The sequence below is a fragment of the Columba livia genome, chromosome 3 (assembly GCF_036013475.1).
Source record: "Columba livia isolate bColLiv1 breed racing homer chromosome 3, bColLiv1.pat.W.v2, whole genome shotgun sequence".
NCBI classification, from domain to species: Eukaryota; Metazoa; Chordata; class Aves; order Columbiformes; family Columbidae; genus Columba; species Columba livia.
Genome location: NC_088604.1, coordinates 69,061,185 through 69,078,848, shown reverse-complemented (window position 1 = coordinate 69,078,848; position 17,664 = coordinate 69,061,185). Strand labels below are relative to the sequence as shown.

The window sequence follows — 17,664 nt, the reverse complement described above, 5'->3', positions numbered from 1 at the left end:
TCCGATCCTGAGATTCAGCATGTTCTACATAACTTAATATTTGCTGTTCTTTCTACTGAAATAATGGATTTTTTTTTTTGTCAGCTCACTTCTTGTATACTCATAAAATACTTTGTCCTTTCCAAATTTTAAATAGCCTTTGACTGGTTTTGTGTGACTTTGCACATGTGTAGATATCTGCGCTTAGATACCTCATTTCGTTCCGTGTAACATTCTTGTAGGTCTTCAGGTCTGTAAATAACTCAGGCAACTATGATCTTTATTTATTTTACTTTTATCTTTTCTCCTAGCAGGATAGCTTTTACATAGCGTTCTTCAGCAATTGTCCGCTTGCTTGGATTTTTTTGGTCATTTATGTGGGCCTATCTACTGGCTCTGAGACTACTGAAATGCCTTTCTCCCAAATTCATTGTGCTTATTTACTCTCTGTTCTTTCTATGGCTTCCTGAAACCTGCTCTTCTATGATCTTGTTCTTTCAAATTACTTTTCTGTCTTTAAATTTTTACCCTGCCTCTCTTCCTACTTAAATAACCAAAACAAAATCCTAAACTACATGTTTGTGTTTATCCTCCACTTTCTAAAACAGAAGTTATCTTGAACATAGTCTGCATTATACCATTGCTCTTCGATGTTGTAATCCAGGTGGTACCATTACCACTAGGTCCTATCCCTTAGTTTAGTGGCTCGAAAGAGCTTCATCTTTTCATCTTTCTGACAAAGTGGTGTGTAGCTGGTCATCACACTGTTCCCTCCTTTTCATCTGAAACTAATCCATTAACTCATCACAGATTCTTCCCTGACTTCAGGGTATATAATATACACTAATGCAGTCAAACTCTTTACTCCCAGTTCTCTTTCCTGAATGAATGTCCACTCTCCACAATGCCTGTATTGTCCCGCAAGTTACTTTTTATGGGTTTTTTCCTGTCCATTCCAATGCTTCCGGAATTTGTACACATGGTCCTCAAATATTCAAGCAAATACAACTCAAGTGCACATTTGATTTTATGCCTGTTGCAGTTAACATATGGTTATATTCAGACTGTTTAATTCATGTAAGAGTTGAAAACACAAAGTTTAGTCAAGTCTGGAGAAGGAAGCATCTTCAGAGGTTGTGGTCATTAGAGGAATTATTTAAAAAAAATATCTGTTTTCATTGTTTTACTCTGGATTTGATTTTTTTTTTTTAATGTGAAAACTTAGGATGTCAACATCCGAGCGGCCGACCTACTTTCTTTTTATAATCTGTTTTAAATTTCACTTAGCTGAAGTTTAGCAAGACAATTTTTCTATCCTTGTTGGAATAAGTCAAATATGTCCTGAGAAGATTGACTGTATATGTTGAGTAGGTATATTTAGTCAGCTGAAATCTAGTGTGTATGCTTTTCAAATGCATGTTAGATGTTCTTTGTAGAAAGTCTTGCAATAATTTAATGAAGTTAACATAGTGATACTTCCAGAAAGCATGTGGTTAAAATGTTGCTCTTTTGCTCTTAAACCTGCTTTAAAGATGACCATTACATCTATACCCTACCAAAAGTTCCAAAACAATAACTTAATTTTTTAAAAGCCATTATATAAATTGCGTTAAGCTTTTACTAGTAAGGGTTGTCTTATGCTGAAATTTTGAATTTTGGAGTGATGAGTTAAAGGAAAGCATTAATTTGCAAGCGAGATAAATTCAGACATGCTGATGTGTTAAGTATCGCCATGTGTACAAACAGCACACAGATAGAAGCACATTTACTGGTTTGCGGCTTTTATTGATAATAGAATTCACTCTCTGCTATGAGAACCTTATTTGCTAAGCAGTAAGCAAGATTTCCTGAGAAGTATATTATTGCAATTTTGTACAGTATTCAAAACAGAAGTCTTTAACTTTGCATTTCAGTGCCAGGTGGCATTTGATATATAGCATTAAATATTTCTCTTGCGAAAAGTTTGTGTGTAAATAGCCTGTTAGACCTACTCCATACAGTTTCCTAAAGCGGCACGATGTTATTTTGAGTCACTACAGCTTATGTGTTATCATGCTGTCTGGATGTAACTGCAGTTCTTAAACTGAAGTAGTTGCATCTTCACAAGTTTATGAAACCGTGTTTCATGGAAGACAATTTCTTAATCTGATCAATTAATTAGTTGGCAGAGAGGTTTGTAATTCAGTTTGTTGGGGGCTTTTATTTATGTGTGTGTATTTTGTTTGTTTGCTTGTTTTTTAAAGGAGGAGTTCTGTTTAGCTGTTGTTCTCTGTCCTAGGAAGACAGATATATGCGTAACAATTGTTCTTGACAATTACCTAATTGCAACCCCTGCAAAAAAAGATTGGGTGGTTTGTTCAGCGTATAGCATTGAAAACTGGGCCAAAAGGAAATATGACTAAGGAAGAGTGCTGGAGTAATAATCAACAGAATTATAGTGTATACTTCATGCTAAAGAACAAAAAATCTGTTTTCATGCCTATGTTTTTCCATTCTTTTTAATTAATACTGATTTATTTTCAGATGTGAAAGACAACTCTTTCAGTCGATCCCGGAGTTCTAGTGTAACTAGCATTGATAAAGAGACACGTGAGGCAATTTCAGCTCTTCATTTTTGTGAGACTTTCACAAGAAAGGCTGATACATCACCTTCCCCATCCCTGTGGGTTGGGACCACACTGGGTACAGTACTTGTCATTGTCCTGAACTTACCCCCAGGAGGAGAGCAAAGACTTCTTCAGCCAGTTATTGTTTCTCCTAGTGGTATGTACAAAGCAAATGGGCTAAAGTATACTTCCATAAAGTGTTGGTGGTGTCATTCTTTCTTCAGATAAACTATTTTTCTGTTATAGATCAGTTGGAAATTAATACATACTTCATTGATCTAGCTACTAATGTTGACAATCTAGACTGATTACTTCATTACCAGAGTTTCAAAGTTGCAAAGTTGAAAATACGTTCTCATACAATATAAAAATACCACTTTAATGTATATTTGCTGAGAAAAAACATGCTTTCTAACCTTAATGTAGTACATGGCAATTGTTAAACAGATAGTGGAAGAGATGAGTATCTCAAACGTTCCATTTTTTTTTTAGTAATTTCCCTGCTTTATAAAAAGGAAATAAATCAAGGGCTGTATATTGAACAACTAACTTTAAATGTGATAGAATATTTGTTTGGATTGCTCTGAAAGGTCTTATATCTTGTTTTTCTGATACACAGCAACTGATTTTGTTTTAATTATGTATTAATGGTTTGCTTTCCTGCTACACTGTCTCATGCAGAATATGCTGCTCTGCTTTACTTTGCTCACACTGATAGTTTCAGGATGTGCAAATTGCCGTTCCATTTGATTGAAATAGTGATTAGGAATAGTGTGACCTCTAGACCATATTTCATTTGTGCTTATCAAGTATGGTATTGGCAGCAGTATTCAGACATGGTAAGAGGATTGTAAAGGCCATGCTGCAGACTGGACAGTTACTTTAATCACTGGATCTGCAGTATGAACCTTAAAAGATACTGCCATATGCATGATGTTTTTTCTTTTCATGTACATAGCAAATGTTCGTGTTTTTACTTCCATGTGAATAAATATAAGTAAAATAAGACATGTATGAGCCCAAAATCTGGCATACGGAGACAGTGATTTAAACAATTGGGAGGGAAAATTCCCTCTTTCGTTTTATCTTACAGAGAAGTGGATTCAAATGTAAACTGCAAGGGGAAAACACACACACAAAGACAGGTTGCTTGTTTCTGAATGTGTGAATGTGTCTGTATTGAAGAAAGAGGTGGTGCTCACCTTTGGCTAACAGCATTTATTGTAGGTATTAAGCACACAGTATATTCCTCTGGAGTGAATGAAATTAGTTTGACACTGAACTCAAATCCAAATGTGTATTCCAGATTGACTCTCTTAGAAATGTGTAGGTTTCTGTTGAAGTTAATGGAAGAGTATGCATATGCTTAACTCTTGAAAACTAGTTTAACATTTTCTTGAATGCATATGTGCTATTGCACATGCTTCATTGGTTTTCAGATTATTGTCCAAAGGTTTTTCTAAGTTTGTTTTGCTACACAGGCAAGCCTAAATTCTTGTTTAGTTTTCATTTTACTGACCGCTTTAAGGAATATTTTGTATCTTGAAAGACAGTTCAGAAGAATTGATTTAGAAAGGTGCTCAACTTCTTTTTCCTAGGAACCATCCTGAGGCTAAAAGGGGCAATCTTGAGAATGGCTTTTCTGGATACCACAGGATCTCTGGTCCCACCAGCACATGAACCGTGGAGAGAACACAATGTTCCTGAAGATAAAGATGAAAAAGATAAATCAAAAAAGCGACGACCTGTCTCAGTGTCCCCCTCTTCCTCTCAGGAAATCAGTGAAAACCAATATGCAGTGATATGTTCGGAAAAGCAAGCAAAAGTTATCTCACTGCCATCCCAGAACTGTATTTATAAGCAAAACATAACAGAGACTTCTTTTGTTCTTCGTGGAGATATAGTGTCATTGAGTAACAGTATCTGCCTTGCATGTTTCTGTGCCAATGGACATATTATGACTTTTAGGTAAGATCTGTTTGGTAGTAACTTAAATATAAAGAGAAAAAAATAGTCTTCTGCTAGACAGAAAGTGTCCTTTTCCATAAGAAAATGAATAAAACAAATCTATATTCATTCAGTATTGATGAACCTCTAACACTTCAGCCTGGATAATTTTGATTATGCATTCTTATTGGAAGTCGTGCCTTTAACACATGAAAAAGTTTACCAGTTTAGCTCAAGCTATTCTTAGTCAACAAATAGTTCCAAGCATGTGATATACATCTTTGAGGTGGTTTCTTAAATGTGAATTTACTCCCTGATGGAGAAAAGTGCATTGATCAGACATTTAGCTGGTACCTGACCACAACTCTGCATGTTTTTGTGCAGCTGTTTGCATCACACTCATGCTTCAAGTTTACTTCTTGTGTAGCCTGCTCATGTCTTGAAGGTCTTAAACTTGGGCTATAAAGGCAAGATTAATAGCTCGTGGTTGTAGCATAGAAATAAGTAATCTAAAGTAAGAGATTTAAGTTAGGAACTTAAACGTGTATAAAAGTAATGTTTGAATATATTTTCCTTTCACCTATGTAATACATCCTTTCTTTAATATTTCCAAATGCTATTTTATTCTGAATAGCACTGTGTGTGTGTGTATATATATATATATATATATATACACTTGCACTTCCATTTTAGTCCTGGCTAATGCTAAGATGACTGTGAAACATGGCATTATAAATTTGTGCCAGTAAAATTTCTAAAAGGTTATTTTTAAGGTTGCAAAAACAAGTTCTCAGCTTGGGAAATTCTCTAAAAAGGTGCTTCTTCAGGAAATTGTTAAGAATAAAACTAAAGCTGATCTGATACAATCAAAACTTACTTATAGGATGTAAGTCTGTTAACTGCATTGATCTATATCCCAACATATATTCTAAACATCTCTAGAAAATGCTGCTCACCTTGCTGGGCAAGCACTGTGTTTTCCCTAATTAAAACTGTACTGAATAATGTTCAGAGACTGTTTATTCTGATTTTCTTCAGGGTTTATTGTGCTGCCAGGAAGAGACTTCATGTGCTGTTTGTGTAAAGTTGTCAGTGTGTTGTATCATAACCAAGATGTCCCATATTTATCTACTGAAACAAGTTTAGATAGGACTTACGATTCTGTTACAGATTTGTTAGATACTCTGAAAATGCTATCTGGATATCATGTTTGGCCTGTCTGATCTAATATTTTTTGTTGTTTTTGTCTTGAAGCTGTGAGGACATTTTAGGCTTCCATCGGTCTGAAGCAAAGCACTTCCCTGTTATTAACTTGCTCTTAGGAATATTCTTTTTTTAGATAAATGCACAGCAGAAGTGCCATTTCTGGGTGATGTGCTTACAAGAGAATATTGCATTTTATTTCTTACCTGTAGAACTCGCCTCTGAACTCATGTTACCTGTTCTCCTTCCTTTCATTTGCCATAGATGAAGTCTCCTGCTAAGAGACCATCCGCAATCTGTAAAATGCAGGCTTAACATTTAGAAATCTCAGTATCATAAAAAAGCAGCACCACCCAGTGCTGACTGTTGCAGTTACTTGTTCTTTGTCATTGCTTTTGGCTTCACTTTGCCACTTCACTGCTTTTCTAGAAACAATCATCTTAAGCAGAATGTATCTGCAGCAGACACTGCTTAATGTATTGTTGGTACATTTGCAATTAACATCTTGCGTAAACTATGTTTTTACAAAAATTTCACAGGGGATGTTTTTGAGACAGCAGCTTATTTTGGGTTCTGTTTATCAAGACATCAGGTGTTCAGTCACTTCTTACTTGTGTTTATTGTTACTGTGAGGTAGAGGAATGATTTTAGCAAAAGCATTGTTATAGCTTGATGCAGTAATTATTGCAGTTACATGTACAGGATCAGTAAATAGAAGGTAAGCAATCTTTGCCCTAAGAGGACTTCTTGAATATGCAGTCGGACAAAATAGGTGGACATAATTCATAAGTCTGTTTGAGGCTGCTGAATTCTGTTTCTTTTTAAGCACACTCCTGTGTATTTCCAGGTGTTCCTGAGGAGAGATCTTTTAGACTTGTATTTTTAGTCAAGGAGAAATTCTTCACCTGAGAGAAGAGGCAGGATGTTCAATTGTAAACTGTTGGCAGATACTTATAAAAATACTTTGTTAGTAGTGACTGAATAATGATTTAAGTGAATCTGTGTTTTACATGCTCAGAGTATCATTTAAATTGTACTTTTAAACCCGTGTGATGCAGATGTTTGAATTTCACTTTTGAGGTGCTACCTTAATCTCATAAATATGTTTTGAGATTTTGTAATTGCCTTAAATGATACTCTGTCATACTTATGCAGACGGTGAAGACAAAACATTTTGTGGTTTAAAAATGAGCCGTTTGATCAATAATAGACAATCATGCTATATTTAAACATGTTTTCTTTATTTCTTAAGTTTGCCAAGTTTAAGGCCATTACTGGATGTATATTACCTGCCACTCACCAATATGCGGATAGCCAGAACATTCTGCTTCACCAATAATGGACAAGCACTCTATCTTGTCTCACCGACTGAAATACAGAGGCTCACCTACAGTCAAGAAACATGTGAAAATCTTCAGGTAACAAATTTTTTAAAATTACTGTTTTCTGATACGGATACACTTGGAGCTTCTCAGTTCTAGATTCACAATGCTTATAGTAATTAAGTTTATCATCAAGCCGAGCACTTCAGCTTTGATACTTTGATTTTTCTCACTGTAGAGTCTGATTCAGAATGAATAATTTATCTTATTTTTTTCTGTTTCATCCATCCTATTGTATTTTAAACAGTTTCTTAATTTCCTATCTGATTGATAGCAGACTTCTTTGTTTAACATGTCCGGTTAACAAAACTCGCTTGTTCAACTGATGCTGGTGGATATGCATGCTGAAATAAGCAGGGAATGTTAACTCAGGATACTTGAAGGGAACTATTACGTTTCAGGGGTATTAACAGCTTGAAAAGACTCTCAGCCATGCTTCAGCTTGGAAGTTGTATAGGACACTGAAATAGCAGAGATGCAGGCTGTAAGCTTGATTTTTGTACCACACATGGACATGAGTATTTGTAGGTAATAGTTTCAACAGAGCAAAACCAGGAGTTTTGCCTTATTGTTGAGGTGTAAATACAGCTTTACTCAAATCCCCTTCTTTGCTACTGAATTTTGTGAGCTATAAACTTGCAACAATTAGAACAGATGGTTTGGATGGTTTTCTTAATATGGTTTTATTTATTTCCATCACCTTGCAAAGGCAGATACCTATTAAAGCAGATTCATTTTGAAATTCAAATCCATGAAAGAAGTCCTTAAAGTGAAAAATATTCCATTAATTTGTGTGTGAAATAATGTATGCCATGTTGTGCCTCTTCTTCATTGCTAAGGAAATGTTGGGCGAGCTCTTCACTCCTGTAGAAACACCAGAAGCACCCAACAGAGGATTCTTTAAAGGCCTGTTTGGAGGTGGTGCACAATCACTTGACAGAGAAGAACTCTGTAAGTTTATAGTATTCAGTATTTTCCTGGTATTTCTACCCAAGGAAGCCAAAGATCCTTGAGAAATGCATTACCTGTGTTAATACATGTTACATTTGCAAAGAGGAAAGTAAAAAAAGGAAATGACAAATACCTTTTCATAGCTTTTATGTGACGTACACCTTACCAACAAGATCTGAAAAGCTTGCTACTGTTTTTCTCACAGGATCCTTTAATTCATTTATTGAGGAATAGTTTATAAAGCAAGAAACTGATCTCATTTTTATTCATCTTTGAGTACTTACCAGGTTTTTTCTAATGCTGTTAAATTGAAGGGGGCTGGTTCTGGAAAACACTATTCTGGAGAGTGAGAAAATTAAAACTTCATTCTACTTCAGTTCATTCACTAGATTATTTTTCGTCATTTGACTTGTGCAGAGATGCCTTAGGAATGAGAGAAAGGACAGCAGATATGGTGAAGTAATTGTTGCCTTATCATTTTTTCATTGTTTCTTTGATTACAGCTTCATTTTTTTACTATGGTGGCATGCATCAGTTTAATACATTTAACTTCCACTTATTTGGATGTTTGCTAGATAACACACGATATTATGCAAGTTTATTTGTAAGAAGTTTCCTTTTAAATATGAAACATAGCTGTTAAAATAGACAAGGTTCCCTAGCAATTCTTTTTTTTTTTTAATTCTTTTGATCTAGCCAATAAAAATTAAATTAGTCTTTACTACTTGTGCCTGTACATTTTCAACAAATATCATGTAGTTAGAGGTCACTTTCTGCATAAAAATTCCATTTGTTTTTTTATGTTTAATACTTTGAAAGGTTGGTCAAGTATTCTATTAGAGGAATTTATGTGCACTAATTACATGTTTATTATGACTGGGACAGGAGAAAACTGCTTTTTCATGGCAACAGAAAAGTACTCTTGAAATAATGTAAAGACATAGCTTCTAAAGTTAAAAGTTTCCACCACCAAGTTTTGACTCAGATCTTCAGAAGGAAAATAGTACTGAATGAGGGGAAAAAAGCCTGAAATTGAGTTCACTGACAATGCAAAAGACATTGGAAAATGCTTTAAAAGAGTCATATTTAACATGAGGGTCACAGCAGAATATTATTTCTTTTTTATTCTTGAGAATTGACAGAAAAATGTTTATAGTGTTAGTTGAAATCTAAGTCGTTCTTCCCAGAAGCATAAAATCAAATCAGAAAATCTTGAAATAACTGCAAAAAAACTTACTTTAAAAGTTAATATTATTTTTCCAAGAGGTTAAAAGAGGAAAATATTAAAACCATAATTTGTTTGTTAAAAAAAAAAAAGTTAAAATATTATTTGGTTTGACTTAATCATCCAAAAATCTTTTGTCCTTCACTCAATTTTTTTGTAGAGTATACAATTCAGCATGAGATGGACACATCCATTAAGTGTCTGGGCTGAACTAGGTGGCTGGTGTCCCATTGTGAGCAAAAGAAATGTAGTTAGTGTGGTCACTGGAACCTAGAGAGCTGTTCAGCTGACCATTTGTGAGTGTTTACTTTAGGATGAGCTGGTTTGTTCTTACAGCTGTGTTGCGTTTTCATGAGTTATATTACATTATTTTTTTTACCAGATTTTTACAATAATGAGTGCATGGACACCTAATCTTCAGGTGTCTGCACCTCAAACTGAACTTCCATCACAGGAAACTTCTGCTGGTGGACTCATGCTGGCTACAGCAGCAAAGCACTCCCAGAACTGACCACAGCTTGCCTCTTCAAAATTCTGCTTTGCTGAACTCCCAACACCTTCCCTGTGAAGCAAGCTATATTGTTAAAAACACTTCACCAGCACAATTCTGTTGATGACTGTAATGAAAAGATTGTAATTTTATAACCTGCCTGAAAACTCTGAAATATGTTTGAAAACTCTCAATTTTATGAAATACTAACATCTAGTAACATTGAGTAGTATTGCTAGAAGTCATGCCTGTGTTGAGGTGGTCAGTGTCTATGATAAAAATGACATCTCTTTATGAACTGGTTACATTGGTATTTATGTAATAATGACCAAACTTTCTTACTATTCCGTTTTTATTGCTTTTCAAATGCCTCCAGTTGGAGAGTCAGCATCTGGGAAGGCATCAAGAAGTCTCGCCCAGCATATTCCAGGGCCTGGGGGTATTGAAGGCGTCAAAGGAGCAGCATCTGGTGTAGTTGGAGAACTAGCGCGAGCCCGGTTGGCACTAGATGAAAGAGGACAGAAACTAGGAGAACTGGAAGAAAAAACTGCAGCTATGCTTTACAGTGCTGATTCTTTCTCTAAACATGCTCATGAGGTGAGTCGGTTGCATGTTAAACTGAGAGCATTAAACTGATTCTCTGCCAAATAAATGCAAGGCTGGCAAGTAGCTGCCTTCTGCAAGGGAATGTTAAAGGTATCTAAAGGGAATGCAATATCCTTGATAAAAGACACTTCACTTTTATCTGTCAGTCCTAATAATTAGGTATTAATGTAAGCAGCTTTGTCTTATGGCACATGAGTCAAGAGAGTATCCTCTCTCTGAGTGGCATATAGACTTCCAAATATGTGGCTCAGTTCCCATTACTTTAAGATTTTGTCACTGAATTGGAGAAGAGTAAATGCTCTGTGTGAGATGCCTGTGGTTCTTAAGAAAGACCCAGCTGTTGAATGCAAACCCCATAAATCCAAGAGAGTTTGAATCCAAACTATTTCTTTTCCTCAGTAACTAGGATGGCTTTTCATGCAGATCTCTTTCCATCCCCTGAACTGCTGCTCCTGAACTTCCCAGTTCTCCCCAAAATGTCTTTTACTATCTGAGGCAAGAGCAGCAGTGATTCTACCATTAGAAAATTCATCATGCTAAACCCTCACTGTTCACCAATGTTGTTGTTGCAATTTTGAGAAGCCTTACTGAAGTTCCTCTTTCTCACGCTGCTTTGTAAGCCCATAATTTGTTTGTATCATTGTACTTTTTGATGTATTATAGAAACAGTAATTAAAAATTGCTTTTTGTTTTTTAGATGATGTTGAAGTACAAAGACAAGAAGTGGTACCAATTCTGATGATGCTCATCAATTACATCTATTTAATTTTGTCCCAATGAAAAAATCTTCGGTTTTCATTAATTTTGGCAGGACCATTGAAATTTAAAGGAGTATTCACCATTGGATACTGTTGTTTCCTAGCACAAATCACACACTGTTTTACCTCAGTCATGGCTTTAGCTGAGGAGCTTTATATTTAAAAGAAACACACACACAAAAAAAACCTCGAGTGTTTCTTAGCTGTTGGTTAGCTGAGAGTTGGAACAGAGGAGGTTACTAGAATATGTGGAAAAGAGGGTAAAGGGAAAACGTGGTGTGAGATGGGCAGGGGCAATGCAGGGTCAATCCTGTGTTAATATTTTATATGCCAAAAGTTTTTGTGCTACTGTAATTGCTGCCAGTGTTATACCCTCCTGTGAGGAGAGGCAATAAATCAGGGGTCCAAGAGCTGGAATAAAGTCGTTTGTCTTGCTGGATGGTAGCTGACTGACTTACCCTCTCTAGGACTCAACTTTATTTACCATTACTGTTGAAGAAGAGTTGAAGTTTGCTCTCACTTCTTTCATCGGAAAAGCTGGAAGTTTGGAAGATTTCATGTTGAAAATTGTATACATAGTTGACTTGTGCATAGTCTTTTCTTGGACCCCTGATCTAGTATTCTTGTATTCACATCATATTCTGTGGAGTACAAAACAAGAGAATACACAGTTTTTGCATTAAAAAAGTCAAGTGAATAATATGACTGAAATGTGTCATGCTGGGAATTTTCATTTGTGTGATGGCCGTGCAATGTGAAATGTGGTAACATCTTCATTGTGGTAAGAATACTTTAACTTCAGTTAAATATTATTTTTTGCCAAAAATAGTTATTGGTTCTGTTTGTATAACATTTAGAATTGGCTGTGGGTTCCATTCATGCTGTGAATTTTTATAAATGTTTAAAAGAATGTACCTTTACAGCCATTAATGGAAATAGCTGAGATAGTTTTGCTCAAAATTAAGTTCTAGATGCCCCTTTAGTCCTTTACTATGGTATCGGATAATCATGGACTCAGGTTTTCAAACAGTTTCACACTCTGTGGAGGTGCTGATGCATGAGTAATGGCAAGCATCTAATATTTAATAGTTGTCAGTATATTGTTCAGCAAATTTCTAAATCCTGCTAGTAAGTTTACAAGTACCTATCTCAGCCCCACGCAGCGCTAAAGGCAGTTGGCCTGAAGTTTTGGTTTAGTCTCTAAAGCAGTGTTTTCAGTAGCGTGGGCAGTGGTAAGTGTCCACTAAAACTTCAGGAATGGGTGAAACGATGCTCACTTTGGGTGAGGTAAATAATACAGCTGAGCTAACTTGTTAATGGCTGCTGCACTAGAGCTGTAACAGTGGGAATGACCAGAGCTCTTTGAAAAAGAGAGAATTCCTTAAAATGTTTGCATTTAAAAAAATAATTTAGACTTTTTTCCACAAAGTGGGAATAGTTAGTGACTGGTCTTGTTTTATAAAAGGGAGTATTTAGAGCCTGAAATATCTACATTGTCTGAAATTAATAATTCACGTTTTTTCCTCCAAGCACCACATTCTGCGTAAGTTTTTTCGCACACTTTCTGAATCTTCCCAGAGCAAAACCTCAGTTGTATTTGTATTGTAAAATGATGTTGCAGGTACATAGGCAACCTTACAAAACGCTTAAATTATGTGAAATACTGAAGTTACTGATAGTTCTTGATTCCTTTTTCAAATGAAAGGCAAGTATGTTTGGACTTCATAGCACAAATTGATACTTTCTCTGATTTTATGTATAACATTTAATTTAAAAAGACAAGCGAATTCTCTTGCCAGTAGGAGGGCATGCCGTACCATGCCCACTGTGCAAAGAACTTAAATGAGGATGTGACAATTTGAACAAGCAACATTATGATTTCCTGATGACTCTGTCCCATACCTACTGAGGCAATATTAATTCCAGTTACTTAACTCAGCTTGTCACACAATTTTTGCCTCTGCATGTTAATTGATTTATTTTTCAGTGTCTAATGCATATTTAAGTTCACACCATTTTGTTAAAAATCCAGAAGAAAACTGGATAGACTACTTCCCATAACATTTCAAAAAATAAAAACACCCTAGCTGACACTTGTCACCTTATCTCACATTTATAAATTGAGATAACTGATTATTTGACCTGGTGAAGAGGAGCTATATTTTAGAGCAACAGAATCCTGTAAGATTATTCTAGCCAGGCTCTGGAGAAAGGACGGCAAATGTTTGTTTCAGCAAATTGTGGTATCAGTGGAGTGGAAGATTACCTTAGCTTGAAAGGAAAACGTACTTAACTTTTCCCCCCCCAAAAAAAACACAAGACAATGAGAGACCATCTGCCAGTACAAGAAGAGTAGTGGCTTACTTGGTGTTATAGAGTTTATCATAGTTGAATCTTTTTTGTGTTGCATATGTGAAGAGGGTGCTTCTAGATTTGAAAACTAATGAAATGGTTGCTCATGAGATGAATACAGAAATGGTTCTTGTTCAACAGAAGGGGCTATGTACAATTTTAGTCTAAAAAGTTCCTTTTTCCTTCTCTGTGGAAGGGAGTTGATCGTACATACATCATTTCATCTTCTGCTGTTGCTGGTGCACCTTTTGTACAGCAAAATATATTGAAATCCTTGTGGGGGGAGCACCCCTGATTTTTTGCGAGTGTTTTAGTTGTGTGAAACTTTTTTAGAGTATCTGGAAAACTATTATAAAGTACAATTGAGCTATTTCTTTTTTGTTTGGTTGTTTTTTTCAATGGATGTGTGAGAAACTGCTGCTGCCTATCTGTTTATATGTAGTGTCTCTCTTTAGGAACTGTAAACTGAAGATGCTTTTCTTCATCTTAGTCCTGCCAAATCGTAACTTTTGAATGTTGACATGTGTAAATATGTGTGTATTCCAAATAAGTCTGAAAGTGTTACACCACAGGCATTTGCAGTGATTTGTTCTTCAGCAAACAGTCAGTTATAAAATGTAGTAATATATAGCTGTGTTTCTTGTCTGTCTTTATGCAAAGATTTTTGCCTGAGGTGGTACTTGCATGGCAGGTGATGTTAGAAAGCTCTGTCCAAAGGAGGATTTTTGGAAGAAAGTTTGTATCCTATTTTGCCTTTGTTTTCCTTTTCTCTTTCTTTTTTTTTTTTTTTTTTTTTTTTTGCTTTATTAATGGCACTGATGATATTACCTGAACTTTTAAACTTGAATTTTTCCTGCACTTTAATTCAATCATGGCATTTTATTCCTTAATTTTGTTTCTATATTTGTGCAAATCAGGTTCATTGTTTGTATATAAACACACACATTCAATGAAGACTTTAGAACAGATTACTTTCAGGCACATTTGCTAATTATGTGACTATCATTTAGAATGTGTGTTTTCTTAGCAAAATATGTATATACAAGTATATACAATATAGAATCTAATGAAAGGCACTTATCCTGTGTAGACATTCAGTTTATAAATTACTGCAACACTTTCAGATTTGTTACTAGATAATACAATGAAATCTATTTATACATACTGCTTAAGAATATACTTTTAGTTTTAAATAATTTTTATATGTACACTTCTACCTTTAATTTTAAAAATACTTATGTTCAATTTTTAAGTCAGAGTACTTAAAGTATGTATATTATCCATAGAAGAAGTTGTTTTAAGCTTATGAATACATTCATATCTCATATCGAGATGATACAATTACTAATCAATGAAAACAAATAGCCCATCTTGCTTTACAGAAAATAATCATACGTATTTTTACCTCCCATTCTGAACATTGTCAAACAGTTCTCTTAGTATGGAAAGGGAAGATAACACATTCAGAAAACTAACCATATTCAAAAGTTCTCTCAGTAGCTGCAGTCTTTGGCTGAATGGTTTTCTGTGATTTGGGATTTTTTTTTTAGGTGTACACATGAAAGGCTATTTTTCAGCTCTATTCCTTGGACTTTTAAAATTCCCTAAAATTGAAGTTTGTCCAAGAAGTATTTTAAGTACAAATCTTGATTATACATCAGCTCTTTACATGTAATCAGGCTTTTTTTTTAATACTGAATGCACATTGGAAAACTTACAGCCTGCGGCTGATGTGTGCCCTGCTTTCTCATGGGGGTTTGACATAGCCAGGTGGGCACGGAGAGCAGCTGATATTGGGGGCAGAGGGGAGGAAGGAATGCAAAGCTTTGCCTCCCTCTCTGACTTACAGGGTAACTTGTCGGTTGCACCTTTTCTTCATTCCAGCCGATTTCCTGTAAAGTTTATGTGAAGCTTTTTGAGTGGGTGTTGATAGCTTTGCTACTACTACAAAATCTTCAAATACTTTGTAGATGGAAATTAATGGTGTTTGAGAGGAGGAAGCAAGCAAAGCAAAACAAAGGTTGTATAGGAGAATCAGCTAAACCAATTTCATTTCAGTTTTCTTAGAAAAGTTTAATTAAGCTGGGCCAATTTCTCCTTCTTACGCATGTTATAAAGTTGTGCTGGATATCATCCAGTTTGTTACCGTTTCAAGCCAGATGAGTGTACTGTGTTCCTGGGTTCTTCTGCACTTTATAAAGTTGAGGCTTAATGATGTGGGTGTTCATTAAAAAAAAAATTTAAAGAAAGAGAGAAATGAGACAAACGTAAAACAATCAAATGAAAGATGTCAATCAGTATTCCTTTTAGTTTTTCATGTAAAGCACCTGGAAATGTTTGTCATACAGCTGTAGGTTTCTTTGACACTCGTATTTGATTTTGTTAGTACCTAAGTTACATATTACCAGGCAAATAATAACTAGAAGTTAAACTGTTTCAGTTGAAAACATATAAGGAGTTGTATGTGGATTACCACTACCATTCAGTAATAGGTGATGCAAAGGGAGAGGGGTGGGAACATATTTTAAATATTCCCTTTTAAAACAGAATTGTAAATAAGCAGTACTGTGTTATTTTAGACCTGAGCTCTGCTATCTGTAGTGGTTAGAACTAGGAAAACATGCTGCTTTCTAGTTATGCTACTGTTTCATTGTACCAGCACCATTGGGGGGAAAAAAATCAGTAAATTTTTCTAACATTGCCCACTTGTGGGTAAGCATGCTTGATGTGTAGCAGTTCTCGTTTATGTATATCTTAGTGTGTACATGTGTCTTTTTTCTTTTTGTTCATTGCAACTTATTCTTCAGTTAAGTCTTGCTGAGCCCCACTAGCTCTTCTGAGGGTGATTACTGGAATATGCATTTTAGGTAGGGTTGCAAATCCATCTGTCTACAAATATAGTTTCATATGAACTGCGAACTGTACTGTTACAAACACAACTATGTTAGATTGCATAGAGTTATTTTACTTACATGTACTTGAACTGAACTATGTCATCATAACAAAGTTAAAAAATTAAGTATGGAATATTTTTGTAAATAAAAATACCTGTGCAGCTGGTATTTTAAATTTAAAATGTATTATACATTAATGTTTCAGAAAAAATGTTCATATATGTGTATATGAATGTGTCATTATGCTGAAGGGCTCTGATTGGGCAAAATAAACTATTCAAATCTCTCCTGACATATGTGTGGAGCTTACTTCTTTTGTTCCTAAGCTGTTCTTGTCCCGCTGGCTGGAGCGTGCAGTCACTCTTTGCCAAAAGAGGCTGTTTTATTTTGCCAGAGTTTTTGTGAGCTGCGCTCTGTACTGAGCGGAGCTGTGTGTACATAAAGCAGGAGCTGCCAGGCTGGCAACCAGGAGCCCCTATGGGCATCAAAGGCAAAATGGTTTGTCTGGGGTGGTATTCCCATGCAGGTCTGAAAACATTCTGGAATGCATATCTTGATGGTGATAATGTGAAGTCCTGCTCTCCTTTTAAGCTATCAGAAAAATTACAGTCATTCATATTACAGAGTCATGGTAAAGCAAAGTATTTTCTCTAGCTGCATTTTGAGAGTGTTCATTAATGTAGGAATTTGAGGTACATGGGGAGAAGTTCATTTTTTGTTTGTTTGTTTTCCATGCTTATGACACAGCAGATGTATCATTTTCTTTGGTTGAGGCTCAGCTTTGCCACAGATTGATATCTGGCTTGCAGCCTATTAAATTTTCTGTCTTCTGCTGCTATGGGCCAGGGGGGAACACCTTTGTAAACATGCTTTGAATGATGCAAAAATACTGTGTCTGGGGCAGTAATTCTGAAAAGTTAAATTGTTGCACCTCAGTGAAATTTTTGACATCTTATGATGTTAAGTACTAAAATACTTTCGTGCTGGTTGTTTTAGTATGTGATTAATATAGAGGACACAGTTTCATCTGTGGGAGAAGTCTGCTGGTTCCAGACCTCTCCTTGCTTTCCTGGTTTTTCTCCAATATGTGGTAGTTACATATTCTGAACTTTAAGCTCTGCAGCACATGCAGTTATAAATAGGACAATGCATTGGAACAAAAAATTTGTTTTACCTTCCATCCAACTAAACCGAAGGAGCTGTCATGCTGTCTCCAGCTGCTCACTAGCTCTGGTGATCTCTGTGAGTAACAGGGCAAGAGTAGCTCCATC

The 17,664-nt window shown here is 35.6% G+C and overlaps 1 protein-coding gene across 11 annotated transcripts in view; it reads left to right on the top strand.

The window, feature by feature from the left end:
• The window catches only part of STXBP5 (syntaxin binding protein 5), a 101,769-nt gene extending 85,084 nt beyond the window's left edge, over positions 1-16,685 (top strand). For all 11 annotated transcript variants that reach the window (XM_065057494.1, XM_065057495.1, XM_065057504.1 and 8 more), the window contains 6 exons: positions 2,503-2,742; positions 4,184-4,553; positions 6,988-7,153; positions 7,957-8,068; positions 10,160-10,380; positions 11,087-16,685. In XM_065057494.1, the coding sequence (XP_064913566.1) occupies positions 2,503-2,742; positions 4,184-4,553; positions 6,988-7,153; positions 7,957-8,068; positions 10,160-10,380; positions 11,087-11,128 (1,151 nt within the window). In that variant the 3' untranslated portion in view covers positions 11,129-16,685. The remainder of the gene's footprint in view (positions 1-2,502; positions 2,743-4,183; positions 4,554-6,987; positions 7,154-7,956; positions 8,069-10,159; positions 10,381-11,086) is intronic.
• The last annotated feature ends 979 nt before the right edge of the window (positions 16,686-17,664 follow it).